We start from the raw sequence: 15,060 nt of genomic DNA on the forward strand, positions 1-15,060 counted from the left end.
GCCCCAGGCTGGGGTAGCCACCAGGCTGGGTAAATTGCGGTCCTCTGAATCATCATCACCATCAAACATTACACAAGCCTGCTAATGGCTCCAGGAAGCCACTATGACAGCGAGGGAGAGCAGAGAGCAGGGACCAAAGAATGTCCACGCTGTGGCAGTGGGTTTGCTCCCAAATGAAATTAGCGTATTGGGTCTTCACTACCAAGTAAACCCTGCTGCACATTCCTCTAACAACTCGAGACTCCTTTGCAGCGATGCAGAACAAAGCAGCCTGCTCATGAGACAGGATCCCAAACAGAGTTTCAGTAGTTTCTGTTAAAAAAATCATCATGGCTAGGCTTCACGAACGACGATTTGAGAAGGGTTCTACCCACGCTTGCTACAAGCGTGCTGATGGCTGAAAAGGCCAATGCGAGATAGACAAGTCCGGTTGCAGAACGTACAGCAGAAAGACTCCCCAGGTGATATCGACGAGATGCGATTCTTTCTGCGTTGTCTTTTCTCCTTAAAAAAATAAAGGCTGAAACTTAGCCACAGCATCTGTGGATTTAGACACAAACATGTTTGAAATTGAGCTGTCTAAAAAGGGTACTCTGAAAAAGAAATCGCTGCAGAAAACACAGCAGTTAATCCCTTTCAGTGCTCTGCTTAAGAGGTCTTCCTGACTAGAGGCTTGTTAGTCACTGCTATCTGAGCACCGACAGCTAATTAACAACGAGGAACTGTTCCATATTATTAGCAGCAAGATATTGATTTTACTGTTATCTTGATCTTGTATCCTTTCACAGGCTTTTGCCAGTTTCTTTCCATTTGTTGGGCACTACCATTTTCCCAGACTGAAAGGTCTCTAATTTGTTTGTGTAGTGCCTAACACAAAGGCACCATTATCCTTCACCAAATCTCAGGTGCTCATTTAATGAGAGCCCATTACAATATTGCTTTTAAGGTGGTCAGAAGTTATTGTGGCACACCATGAGAGTACATACATCTTATTTAAAACTCACTGAAAACTTCAGAGTAATTAAAAGTATTTAGCTTCTGTGGAAAAGAGAATAAAAAAAGAAATTACCATTGTTTAATCTGCTTGGTTTATGACCTGAAAGATCAATGAAGTATAAGGAAAATATCAACAAGGAAAGATTTTTTTTCTCCCTTTTCCTCCACACACTATCTTCTGGTTCATATTTCTTACCCTTGCTCTACTTCCATCTTGTCCCTTCGTGTCCCTGCAGAGTTTGTTTTTTCTCAGAAACTCAACACTTAAAGGGGAAGACCTTTTAAGGGGAACATTACCTAAAAAAAAATCTGGAGGGGGTAAAAGAAAAAAAGGACCTGGCTATGAGAGCTCAATTCTGAATCCATAAAATTGACTTTCCTGAAAGAATTTGGTACATGAAGGGTTGTATGTAAACAAACATCATTCCTTCTACTTCCAGTGCTACATGTTTACTTACAGGACTGATGTATTTTAAAAACCATCCAGCAACACTGAGTATTGAAGGCAAGTTTATATTCAAACTCTGAAAATTAATTCCAGAAACATTACAGTTTTTACCATTGTAAGTATTGATGAAGACAAAGTTAATATAATACACTGAGAACTTGAGTGATTTTCACACTAAGAAAGATGTACGCCAGTTTAACTCCAGTTTATATTGAACTGAGAGGGATATCTCCTTTGAATGAGACATATGACAGTAATGAAAAGGAAGTTCAAAACCTCCAAAGTGAGAATTATGTGATAACTTCAAAATGAGTTTCAACTTGACTCTCGGTTAAATGGACATTTGGAGCTTTTAAATATCTTCCAAAGGGCTCTTCCAAACATACATCTTGCAGCATTTGAAGCACTTCACATGTGTAGAAAAGAATTTATCAAAAGTTTCTGGAAAGCAGCTTTTCTTTTTAGAAAGGAAGACACAAAAAACGCATACAAACCTGACTGCTTTTTGCACAATGTGTTAAAGACAAGTTCAAATTAATTAGTGCCTATAATGATGATATTAAAAAAGCAAATTTTATTATTTTGAAAGGGAAAAATATTGAACATACTTCTGAACTTTCTCAATTTCTAGGATTTATGTATTTGCACCGAAATATATTTCCTTAAATACAGCTGGTAAAACTCTAATACAAAATCAAGACTATGAAGTTGCGCTATAATTTCAAAAGCATTTTTATTCATTGCTAATTTATAATCTGTTTTAAACTCAGACCTGTGTAGCAGAGGCTGGTAATTATTTCCCTGATACAGACGCCTTTTATACATTCCAGAAATTTGTGATCTGGTGTCTTTTGAGAAATGCTGCTATGCCTTCCAAAACACAGTACAAATGTCTCAAGAACCCAAAGGCTAAGTTAGGAGAGCCAGTGTAAATTCAGGTTCAGAGAAGCACTATTTACCCCAACTTTTAGATTTTTCTATATACCAAACTGCCATTTTAGATAACGAAAGAGTACACAGATTATTATGGAAGACTTTTAGACACAGAAAGACATCAGGAATATAAAGCAAAACAGTGGTTGGTCTTGTTGACGACTGTGTGGACATCTGTCATAGGTCCAACTACCAGCCAAACCTGTCATGACCAGCAGGGAGCTATGAAGAGGAGTATGGCCTGCTTTCATTTGGATGAGCAAATGCTTTGGGAGTAAATAATACAGGAAGAACAGCACACAACTCAAAGCTGCATTGAAAAGGAAGGTACCTGGATAAGAGTCAGGGTTTCTAACCCTTTGGAATGAAAACCTGGATATTAGATGGTTTTGGGGGTGAGAAAAGGTCTATGTAGAGAGTTCTTCCACTAATGGAATGGAAATCTATAGTAAGCACACATTGCTGGTGACACCTGCCCAGTCTGAAACACAGAATGTTTTAAAGGCCAGTGTGCAATGAGGTTAAGCCATATGGGCAGAACCACCTTTGTATTACACATCAGAGAGATGAAAGAAGGTACTCCTCCTTCCAGACATTTTGTGTAGTAGTGATCATTAGAAAGAGACAAGACCAACATCCTCACATTCATCTGAGAAAACATTCCAGGATACTACTGTCTGAAGGATTAATGTACTATTAATATATCAGTTTGGTAAAAAATGCAGTCACAAACCAATACTGGTCCTCAAGTTTCAGTGAGACAGAAGTTCTTCCATCATGAAACTGTACCAATCAAGTCAACCTAGAATTTAGCAACTGTTGGATGCTTTTTCTTCGATGCTACTCTAGAATGTCTCCCAGATAACCTGGCTCTTAAGACACTCAGTGCTACTGACTCTGCCCGTATGACAGTCCCTCAGTTCACACAGTGCCATGGCCTTGCTCCTACTCATTGATGCTAAAGGCAGTTCTGAAAACTTGAGAGATGGGAAGGCTTATGTCATTCTTACCAGGTAAGTCCAACACTCATCTAGTACTCACAAGTCAAGTTAATGCATTCTTCATGCCTGACATTGCCTGACTTGGTGTCAGGTCTTTGAATCAGTGAGAATACAGTTAGTACAAAGCCTAAAAAGATAGGAAACCTCAATCTGCCATCTTGCTATCCATACTGGTAGTCCTGGGGCTGTTTCAAAGAGACTCTCAGTTAAGGAAACAGAGGGAGGGAGAGATAGCCCAGGATTGCAGCGGCACTCTACAACTGATGCCTTCTCTTGTTGCACTTCCAAAAACATATTTTCAAGAAATAAACGTTGTTTTCATGAATTGTTCCAAAAGAACCAATCTGAACTTTGTCCTCCACCTAAAATTGAAGGGAAGGAAAAGCAAACAAAATTCTTCAGAGACATATCCCTTCTTAGAGAGGAAGGGCATACACTGTTGCCTTGGAACCTAATGGTCTCAGACTACAATTTTTTAATAGTTTTACATTGACCCCTCCTTTCCACACATCAAATCACATCACCCCAATTTTTTTCAGAACTAGGGCTTATTATGTACTGACAGAACATGAACTGTCAATACTTTCTTCAAGTTACCTATTATTGATCTGCTTTACTAACATGGTATACTGTCATATAATCACAGAATATTCTCAGTTGGAAGGCTCCCACAAGGATCATCGAGTCCAATTCTGAAGTGAATGGCCTGTATGGGTTCACCTTACCTATATTTATAGAAGTAACTGAGTATATGCTACCTTCTAGTTACTTAGGTGACTAGTACTCAGAAAGGTTTTTTATCAGTATGCTGAATTGTTCACATTAGTGTCTCAACTACTTTTCACTGTGAGCCATGTATGCATTCAAGCTTTTCCACTTATGCAAGTTTTGGTATTCTCTGTATTCCTTTGACTGCTAGAAAAAGGATAGTCACTGAGGACACACTAGTGACCAGACTAAATCAGGAATCAGTTGTTCAGCTCTAAGTGTAATGTGACATCCTCTTTCTAAAATAGTATGAAGATTTTCTTTCATGCACATTTCAGGACTCTTTTTTTTTATCCAAAGCATATTTCAAAAAAAGACTGCCTGAGGAAACAAACTAAACAGAGAAACTGCCACAGAAAGTTACTGGAAGGCATTAAAAATTAAACAGCTTTTTTAAGAGCTCTCAAACTTAATAACGAAACCTATTAAAATTGTCTATACTGATTTAATTTGTAACAATTCCATTTCAAACAACTTTGCTTGGTTGTTGTTTATGAGTTCAAAGTGAAAATGCCATTTTTCACCATTGCTAATACCCATACACTTCTCCCATCTCAAACACTTGGTAGAGGCATGGGAAGAAGACAAGTACCACTATTTGAAGTGGTGGTCTCATGATCAGACAATGCAGGAGAAGCATGGTCCAAAATGGAAGAGTCCTCATACAGAACTCTTCTGGCAGATACTGCCCTGGCAACCAAATGAACAGCCTCTAAGAACAACAGCACCAACCATTATTCTTATGCTGTTCATACCAACATCTCTCAGATAAACAGAATGCATCTTAAGATGCCCAATATTAAGCAACTTCAGTGATTTTCAGATGCTACCCAAAAAAATCAATAATACGATAAGCATAATTGGAACACACTTATGGGAAGATATTCAATCTCTGCCTCATGTCCCCCCAATAACTTGTGACATTACCTCACCAGTTTTATTTTTCCAAACAGGTTTAAAGGCATAACACAGCAGCTCTTGAGTGAAAGCAGAAACGTACTCAGAATGGAAATTTACTTTCACAGTATACCATAGAACATATACAGACATCTTTACTCAAAGGAGTTGAAGGTCTGAGTTTTGTATGTGTAATGCTAAGCAGGTACTCACTAAAGTCAACTTTTACATCCTTGCATTTGACAACATACCTTGAAGTTGCAATTTCCACTTTGGTTCTCGCCATGGCAGCTGCTCGCTGTGCACCCTCTATTGCTCTATCCACCTTTTCTCTAGTTTTTGTGTTTCGTATTGGTATAAGTTGCTTTCTTATTCCACGGACCAAAACGTTATTTTTATACTTTCCCTCTTCTTTGGTGCCATCTGGAAACATGGTACATCCATATCCATGCCTCCTGTTGTTGAGCCATTCTCCTTCGTATTTCATACCATTTGAGCGCTCACTGATACCAAAACCACTGCGCTTGTCATTCTTCCATTCACCCATATAGGCTTCTGTTGTGGTGGCATCGACATGGTCTTCCATAGGGCTATAATCACAGTCACCGTCTCCAAAACTAATTGTAGAGTTGGCATCGCTAGAACTAATTCTGCTCATAGCAGCATCACTCCTGACAGAGCTCCGTTTGCTAGATATCGATGATCTAGATTCTGATTTTCTAAGTTTTATACTACCAAGAAGGGATCCTCTTCTGAACAAGCCTCCTTTTTTCTTAATGCCCATGGCTTCTGGATCACTGTGAAAATTGAGCACAAAACCTCCTCTTGTTCCAGCCGGACTGTCTGAGGTGACGTCGTGCAGAACAGTGCCGTTGCTCTGCTCACTCCGGAGCGAAGCCAGTGATGTTCGGAGGGGTGAGCGGATCACAGTGGCCATGCCATAGGGTACGCTCTGACGCACACCGTATCCATGTCGCATCCCTCCTGTCCACTGCCCCTGGTATGTACCTTTTAAAGGAATAAGGAAAAGTTAAGCTTAGGAAGCTGTAGAAGACCTAGCACTCTACAATCCAGTATGCTACAGGCAATACTACACTGTCAGCTCTGGTTCTGGTAAGAAGTGATGCAAAAAATCACAGCATATGACACAGCAGATAAACTACTTTTGTTATTTTTCTTATAAATTATTTTTCCACTTAGCAAATCCTTCACTTTCACAGCTGAACCGATGTATTTTGGCAACTAAAACACAGTAGCTATAATCATAGAAATTTTAAATGGATCTGTCCAGGAAAACTCAAAGAGAAGTTTCTAAGGCAGGACTCCTTCTACATTTTTTTAAGGTGGACTGATGGGAAGTGATCGGCAGAAATAGATCCACATTATATGCAGTCAGCTGAGGAGGGAGAAACAGATGGAGAGAGCAGGATACTCATGGCTCTTGCCTCCAGCTGCTCACAGAAAGGGCAAGTAGAAGTAATTGTCCTGTTATCCTGGACTTAAGGTGGTTACAATAGACCTCTTCTTGTCAGGACCTATTTGATGATACACTAAATTGTCTTCACGCGGGCCTTTCGATCTGCTCATATAAACCTCTATTGTAAAATTACATCTTTTAAAGTTTTTGTGTGCACTCAAGTGAAAGAACAAAACGTTGGTACTTCTTCCTCTTTAGGAAGCCTTCAACACTTTCTGGTATGTGGTACATAAACAGGCACTGTATTCTGCATTATGTTGTGACAGTGACCAGAAGCATGAATCCTTTAGCCCTTTTTTTGCCTTTCATTTGTTCTGCAGTATGTAAGAAGGCAGTAACAAACAGAATATTGCTCAACATTCTATAAAACATATTTAACCATAACTATTTTCGTAAAAAATTTTTAAACAGCAGTGCAAGAAAGAGTAACATGGTATATGTTATGAAAAGTCATGGATATCCATGCAAAGCTGCATTTGAACCAAACCCCACCTTTAACAGATTACTACTAACAATTTTTTTCTTATATTCTCAAAAGGCACTTTCATTTTGACATTTGCCAGTGTCTGGTCTCTGAAAGCCATTTGTACCAGAAGTTCCAAAGGAAGGTAGCAGGAACCCCACAACTAGCAAATACAAGATAATCGCTTTCTGATATAATTCCCCTCAAATTTCCATTAAACTGCTTTAAGTTCCTTAAAATGAAGTCTCTCGCCTACCAAGTGCTGCTTTTTTTTTTTTTTTTTTAAGAAAGCTATTTAAAATCTGACTATTCTTATGGAGGGATGAATAAGCAATCTTTAAAATATCTTTTTTTATTTTGCTCTGCTTTAATTGGAGCACCTGTTAACTATTCAGAGAACTGAACATCAAATGTCAAATTAAGTGATTGATAAAATTTTTGTGAAAATATCTGTGAAATATCTGCAGTTTTAGATCTATCTTAAAAACTCACTGGCTTTGAGATTTAATCTCCTTTGTATAAGCATACTGTTTTGGTTGTGTGCTTTATTGAATTACCTCTTCTTCTAAGTTTTATTTCAATGCTAATTCACAATTAAATTTGCTAAGTCTGTTTTCTTTATTATATAATACGAGATAGGTTCCACAACATAAGCTATTTTGTGCTGGTTAGAAAATTCTACCAAGTGGAAGGTTTTTGTCTTAACAGATGGCTGCTGACACAAACAAACAACTTTCTTAGTTTCTTTCTCATTCTCTGTATCCTGGATACCTACTGCTGCACTGGTTGTAAGGGTGCTGAATCTAAGAACATGATTATTTTAAAAAACTCAGCATATGGGGAAGAACAAATAGAAACATGAGCACAAAGCACTGGTATGACGTATTCTGTAAATACTGCAAATATACAGCCACACTGTAATTTTTTTTTTGTTTTATTAAACAGACATTTCCCAGAAATATATTTATATTTTATGAGCATAAATTACTTCATTTTGTCCTTAATTATTCCTGGGATCCCCTTAGTATTCCAGTGATATGCTAGATCTAAGAATCTGGCTACACATACTTATGGCTACATATAAGATCTCTCTAATATTCTGCATCACTTAATTTAATTTTTAAATAATAAATCTAAGTCTAATTTTGATTATACCACAATATTACATTAGAGCAACAACTCATAATTATGGCTCTCCATGTTGCTATTTGAATGTCAGACTTGAAGCAGAATCAATTTATTTCAGTACAAAATTTTATGTAAGTATAAAGGGTCAGCCTTTTTCATATTAATATTTTAATTAATAAGCATGGAAAGCTCAAAAATACTTAAATAATTTAGAACTTGTATTTTTCCCTACTCTAGAAAGAAATGGAAATGATCACTATTGTTCATAAGGGCATTAAAACAAGAACAATTGATGTGTTGCTATTCACTAGTCCAATTTTCCTTTCTACCGGGGAAATAAAATCAATGCCAGCTTCTTCTAAAGAGAAAATAGTGAAAGAGGAAATGGAAGATTCATACTGAATTCATACCCCAAAAAGCACCAAATATTTAGACTGAATTTTGTACAGTGTTGGAAGTAACAATTATCTTTTCTATCATTACAAATCCATTAAGGGAAAGGTTTCCAATACCAATGCTAGAAAGCCGACTTGTTTTCCTTTATTTTTCAATTCATATTTTAAAGGAAAAGTATTTTAATGGTATATGGAGGGCAGTGTTCAGAATGCAGATACAAGAGACTTGTACAGTAATACGACTGACTATATAAGCTTCTAACTGCATAACCATATTAAAAAAAATTCTAGAAATCTTTAAATGAGCAAGACAAGGTATGTCAATGTTTCCAAATAATCAAATACTACAATGTATAACACATGATAAAAAAGTTTTTCCCACATATGAAGTTACAGACATATGCAATATTTACCTCTCTATATAGATATAAATATGAACGATATATCAACAAGTACACCTTATCCTGTTTCACCTTACACTGTAGTTGACTGTCAAAAGCAATTCCTATAAAGGTCAACTGTTAAAATTTTAATTAACACTGTAATTAACAATCTAGTTTAAAGTTGTATTTGACCATAAAACAATAACATTGTTCAGCACTAATTTTTCAAAAGCTAGGCTTGCTATCCTTTCAAACATTCAGCCCCAAGTTCTACTGACCATCTATCTGGTGTTTAACTGGTTCCCTTGAAAAGGTGTTCACAGTTTGAGCCTGACAACTATTAAGAAGTAGATTTTTTTCCCCTTTTCTTTTTGTTGGCAAGTTGTTCCAAGATAATTTCATAACCTGTCTCCTTAGAGTTACATTGTGCCATCCCTTCTTTGGTACATCTGACAACTATAAATGTAATTGCCCACTTGCAGCTAAAATTTAAAACTACACTGGGAAAAAAAATGAGAGGCCAAGGACCCATTTAACTACTCCATTTGCTCTTATCCTTTACAACATGTACTGTGGTTTAACAAATTCGTTATATCAAGATTTTTGCATGCTTTTCAGACTCAAATGTTAGATAAACATAGACCTGGAAAGAAGACCTCTCAGAAATCAATGAACATACGTAGTACTGATGACCTCTGCTTAGGGTGTTTTTGCCACTGATCTCCCTCTGTGGAACACCACCACGCAATCAGTTATTGCTACTGTTGGAAGGACAATAAAAAAACTAATTTAGACATACTGAAGTTTCAAATTAGGCCACAGTCCCTGCATAAGAAAAGCTCTGGTAGGTTTGCAGATTCACACAAATTCAACAAACCTAGGGAGTTTAAAGGAGACACAAAAATCCAGACTGCCGTCAGGAACGGTCTGACAGGACACTTTAAGGCCCTGCATAATCACATGCAATGAAAGGAGGATCATGGTTCATAACTCACAGTGTTCTCCCCAGAGATTAGACTGAGTGACAATTTTAAGCATCTAAACACAGCATGACATTTATTACTCATGTTGTGCAAAGTGTTGTGTGCAGAAACACTGAAGAACACTGTCAATGCTTATTTTCCTTTCCCCTCCCTAAACCACATCTCCTAATACCACCAATGCATTCTAAAACAACATACTAAGGAAAGAAAAAAAAAAAAAAACGAGAAAAAATAGCAGCAGAGAGGCCTGGATTATAGCAAGTTTGAAAACAAACTGGCAATTGACAGAATCTAAAAAGTTATTTCTCTTTGCCAGTATTCTCGGGTCATCATGAATAGAGAGCTTTCCTGCAAATGCTTTGAAATATGTTAAAGACGTGTATGTAAATTTGGTTGCCTTATAAAAACATTTTAGACGTTTTTCTGGTATGCAAGTACCGCTATTGTTTCCAGAGCACAAAAACAAAAACACATCTGCAAACATCTATGACGTACTGCTCTGCTCCATTCATGAGTACTTTCATTAAAATCAATGGGACTTCCCACCCTCTGTTCGTATGAACTGCAACGTGCAAAAGTATGAGGCTATGACAACAGATTTCAGGTTATTACCTGAAAAATACCTGGGCTAAAAATCTCGCAGTGTGAACTGCACACTTCATATGCTGTTTCAAGTCTAAACATTTAGAGAATTTACCTCCAATAATCAGTATTATACTAAGATTTTGACAAAATCCACAAGAAGCCTAAAGAAAAGAACTTATTACTACATATCTGAGCTTAAGAAAAAAATTTCTAGAAGATTTACTAGAATGGCAATTTATTTTTCCAGAAAAAAAAAAAAAAAGATGGCACTGCAAATTCAGCTATTCTTCTGCTTGTAATTTATTAGCCAAAACAAATAAAATGAAAAATTGAAAAGTGTATTGCATAGTGAAAGCGAAAATCTTGATCTCTTTCATACTTTGATTTTGGTAGTGTTTTCCTTTTTTTTTTTTTTTTTAATTCACAAACACATCTCAGATGACTTTGAACATTACAACTTTCCACACACCAGGAAACGATTTTCAGACGGCTACAAATATGTATAAACAAGGAGACGGAAAGGTGCAAACCCCCCTGTACTTTTCGCTTTCTGAATGAGTATTACCAAACCTGTTCCATTGTTCCAAGTTGAAAACCAACTCTACAGAAGTTGCAGGTGGCACTTCCACACTGATGCCAACGACATTATAGCAGCAAAAGGATGAATTAGAGTATCGGGCTTATCTGGCGTGCACAGCATGAAGTGACAGAGGGACAATAACTGTAACTGAGGGCTCCGGTGGGGTCCGGTCCTCAGTGACCTTACTGAACCCTGACTTCTTGACCGTTCCCGACTTCGGCAGGAGGACGGATCGCCCCGTTCCCTCCGCACGCCTACCGGGAGCTCAGCCCCGGAACACTTGCTTTGTCGTGGTGAAGGGTGTGAGAGGCAGGTCTGTCTAACTTCACGACACACCTCGTGCTTTGAGCAGTATGCTTTGAACTATCCCGAATTTTGTTTAAAAAAGGAGTTATTACACGAGGGTGGACCCAAGTTTCATTGATTTTACGCAGGCTGCGTACACACTCCACTACTCTCAGCCTTCTGTTTACCAGCCGAGCGCATTGAGCGCACAAAGCCACCCCTGCCCGCACAGCAGCACCACACAAGGGCTCTGTTATTAAGTTCTTGCCGTTTCCCCACGGCCGCGGTGCGAAGGGGGCGAGGCGGCGGGGCTCGCCTGCCTCTGCCCGCTCCTCGAGCCCGGCGCAGCCGCCCCAGCCACCGCTACCGCGGGCAGGGAGCAAGGAAAGCCGTCTGCAGGCGGCCGTAATACGGATTTGTACCAGCTGGCCAGGAGAAAGCGCCGACCGCGGTCAGCACAGCCCGCCCGGGGCGCAGCCGGGGCCGGGCGGCTCCTCACGCAGCGGGGCGGGGCGGGCTCCAGGCACCTGTGGCGCTCCCTGGCCGCCAGCCGGGCCTGGGGGGCGGCGAGGGAACGGCGCCGGGAAGGGCGAACCGCCTCGGGCAAGAGAAGGAGAGACCCCGGTGGGGGCGCTGGGGTGGAAGGAGGGGCCGCTGCCGCGGCTCGCCCACGCAGGCGCGCCCCCCGCCCCCCCATTCCTGCCCGCCCGTCCCCCGGCGCCGCCGCGCGCGGGGCGCCCCCCGCCGGCGCCCACCTCCGTCCCCGTAGGTCTCCACGCCGTATCCGTCCTGCAGCCCGTTGCTCCAGGTGCCCTCGTAGCGGGCCGGCGTGCTGAGGCTCTGCCGCACCCCGTAGCGCCCCTTGAAGCCGTGAGACCACTCGCCGCGGTACATCCACCTGCCCTTCGTCTCCACGCCCAGACCGTGGCGCTTGCCTTGCGCCCAGTAGCCCAGGTAGGTGTTGCCGCTGGGCCAGGTGTAGCCGCCCGCCACCTCGAAGCCGTGGGACCAGGAGCCGGCGTACTCGCCCTGCCCCTTGGGCCCGGTGCAGATGCCGTGCCCGTGGGCTTTCCCGTCCTCCCAGCCGCCGCAGTAGGTGCCGCCATCGTCGAAGTCGAACCGGCCGCCCGTCATCCAGGGCAGCGGGGCGAGCGCGGCGGCGCCGCCGCCTCCCGCCCGCCTTCCCTTCCCTGCTCCGCCTGCCCTGCCTTCCCTTCCCGCCCGCCGACAGCCCCGGCGCTCCCCGCGACTGCGAGCGCTCCGCCGGCCGGCCGCCCGCGCCCAGCCCAGCCGCAGCCCCGCGGCGGCGAGCGGTGCCCGCCCCCCGCTCCTCCCCGCCCGCCCCTCTGTGCCCGCCCGGTTCCGCCCCCGGTGTGGCCGCTGCCGCGGGGCAGGTGCGCGCCCCTGGGGCGGGGCGAGCCGGGGGCTACGCCGGCTGCCGCCGCACCTGGGTGGGCTCTTCCCCCGGGAGCGACTGGACAAAGACGGCTGCCCCCGGGAGAGGTCTCTGCCTGCCCTTCGCTCCCGGGTAAAGGTGCCCCCCGGTGGTCGGGGGCGCGCGTGTCCCGGGGCGGGGCGAGGCCGGGAGCGCGCAAAGCGGCGCCGGGGCCCCCGCGGTGCTCGGGGGACAGCGGCAACTCCGTGCTCCGGCTGCCCTGCCCTGCCCTGCCCTGCCCTGCCCTGCCCTGCCCTGCCCTTCCCTTCCCTTCCCTTCCCTTCCCTTCCCTTCCCTTCCTCGACGCTGCCCGTCCCCCGGGTTCCCGAACAGGTTGCTGCTGCACCTGCAACATAGGCAAAATGAGAGGGCTTTCGAGTTCTACTTTTGCCTTTTTTTTTTTTTTTTTTTACTTTTCGCTGTATCTGATCTTGAAGACTAGCTTTCAACTGAAGTTGTTCGTGCAGGGCAGAGCCGATTTGTGCTTTGCTTTTTTTCCAAACCACACACGAAGCTCACTGTGTTCCACGGATGGTGTACAGAACGTGAATGGTATCGAGGCTGCTGGGAACTTCATAAGGAGTTTATCATTATACCATCAGCCTCACGGACGACGAGTGACTGATGGGCGCTAAATGCTGCCAAGTACTCCTTTGCCAGATATTTGATAATCGGATAAAAATATAAGGGCAAATGACAGAAGAAACATGGAAGAGTAGAAACCATAGAGAGAACAGTGGAGAAGGGATTGAAAGCTGCTGTCATCTTAGCTTTCTGTTCTTGCACAGTTACAGTGCAGGACTGGAAGGAAATCTGAAATAAAATGTTCCTCTTCAATGGGAGTTTTGTTAAAAGCATGAATCCTCCTTGTCAGTCATGGGGAGTGGTACTATCTGGGCTCAGGTGATTTGGAAATGTGGGGAAATAGCAATAGCTGTGTTAGTACTAGTGAATGAAAGCAGAAACATAATTGTAAATGGAAGATGTGAACCAAAATCATCAGAAGTCGAAACAATTAAGCTTCAGAAATCTATGCCAAATTCAGCCCAGTTGTAAGCAGTTTTGACTTAAACCTAAGTGGAATTAAAATATTGACCATATTAAACATACCCCTTGAACCTGAAATTTTCAAGCTTTGCGCTTCACAGCACACTGTTCTGTGTACATTTCTATGCCGTGCCTACACAGTTCAGTGCCAAAGTACCTCTACTCTTTCTAGGGGAGAGTTGAGCACCATAACTGATACATGCTCCCGTTGCCTTTTCTCTTTGTAAGAAATGTGTGCTATAAAGCGTTGTTTCTGTTCCAATAAGGGGATTTCTAGTTCTGGTTGAACATGCATAGGTAGAAGATTCTGCGCACATATTTGGACACATACATACAAATTAAAAAAGACACCATCAAAGACTTATGCCATGTTGATGAGAAGATGGGGAAGCTGTCAATGCCCCTTTTTTCCCCAGGAATTTTATGTCATAGTTTTGGAGTGTAGAAAACCATACAGGAATGTTGTTTCTGTAGCACAGGCATGCAGTCTTTAATGTATCTTTGGACAAGGCTATATAGCGTTCTGAAGTTAAGGAGTGAGACCTTCACTGCAATTTGAGAGTTTTGGAAAGCCATTATTGAGAATGGAGGGGAAGTCCAAAAAGGTTGCACTGGGTGGGATTGCTGAATAAGATGTGCTGCAGTATTCTCTGAGTATTGCTTGAGTTCATCAGGTTTTATGCCCTACATTTCTTGCATTTGTAACTCAAAGAAAAGATTGGAAGCAATAGTTGTGACAACACATATGCTTTGAGGGGTTTACTATTTTTACTCTATTAATATCTCTTTTCTGTTTTCTTACTTCTGACACAAGATAAAACCCTGTCACATTTCAACAGGATTTCAGAAGAGTGAGATACTTTATATGGGTGTGGGTAACTACCTGTTGGAAATCAGCATGCATAATAACTGATAGTGGTATACAATTAACTAGTCATTGAGGTCCCCTGTTTATAACTGCATGTTATTCTGTGAGCAGTGTTTTATGAAGTGCATGAGTTGTCCCACTTGAAATGGAGCTGTTAAGCATTGGATTTATCTACTGGGGGGCTACTCTTGCTTTACATGGTGTTTCTGGGTGCTGGGTGCACAACAGAGGTGTAAAGCCACTATTGCCTTACATGGCACCCTGTGCACAGCAGGGACACAACCAGCACAGAGGGGAGCAGAGGTGGAGAGTGATGACAGGTTAGCAAGTGCAGACAGTGCTTCTGCAACTTGGCAGTGGAAGAGGTAGTCTCTTGAGGGAGTTTGAG

The 15,060-nt window shown here is 42.2% G+C and overlaps 2 protein-coding genes across 2 annotated transcripts in view; one reads left to right on the forward strand and one right to left on the reverse strand.

Moving 5' to 3' along the window:
* The window catches only part of JPH1 (junctophilin 1), an 83,999-nt gene extending 71,501 nt beyond the window's left edge, over positions 1-12,498 (reverse strand). Inside the window, exons 1-2 of the mRNA XM_027892283.1 lie at positions 12,078-12,498; positions 5,295-6,051 (exon numbers count right to left, since the gene is read on the reverse strand). Coding sequence (XP_027748084.1) covers positions 5,295-6,051; positions 12,078-12,456 — 1,136 coding nt within the window. The 5' untranslated portion in view covers positions 12,457-12,498. The remainder of the gene's footprint in view (positions 1-5,294; positions 6,052-12,077) is intronic.
* GDAP1 (ganglioside induced differentiation associated protein 1) overlaps positions 12,221-15,060 on the forward strand; it is a 32,170-nt gene continuing 29,330 nt past the window's right edge. The window contains exon 1 of the mRNA XM_027892282.1: positions 12,221-12,276. The gene's annotated coding sequence lies outside the window, so the exon portion shown is untranslated. The remainder of the gene's footprint in view (positions 12,277-15,060) is intronic.

Source organism: Empidonax traillii, unplaced genomic scaffold (assembly GCF_003031625.1).
Source record: "Empidonax traillii isolate 1590-97213 ecotype Southwest subspecies unplaced genomic scaffold, ASM303162v1 scaffold344:size748272, whole genome shotgun sequence".
Lineage (NCBI taxonomy): Eukaryota > Metazoa > Chordata > Aves > Passeriformes > Tyrannidae > Empidonax > Empidonax traillii.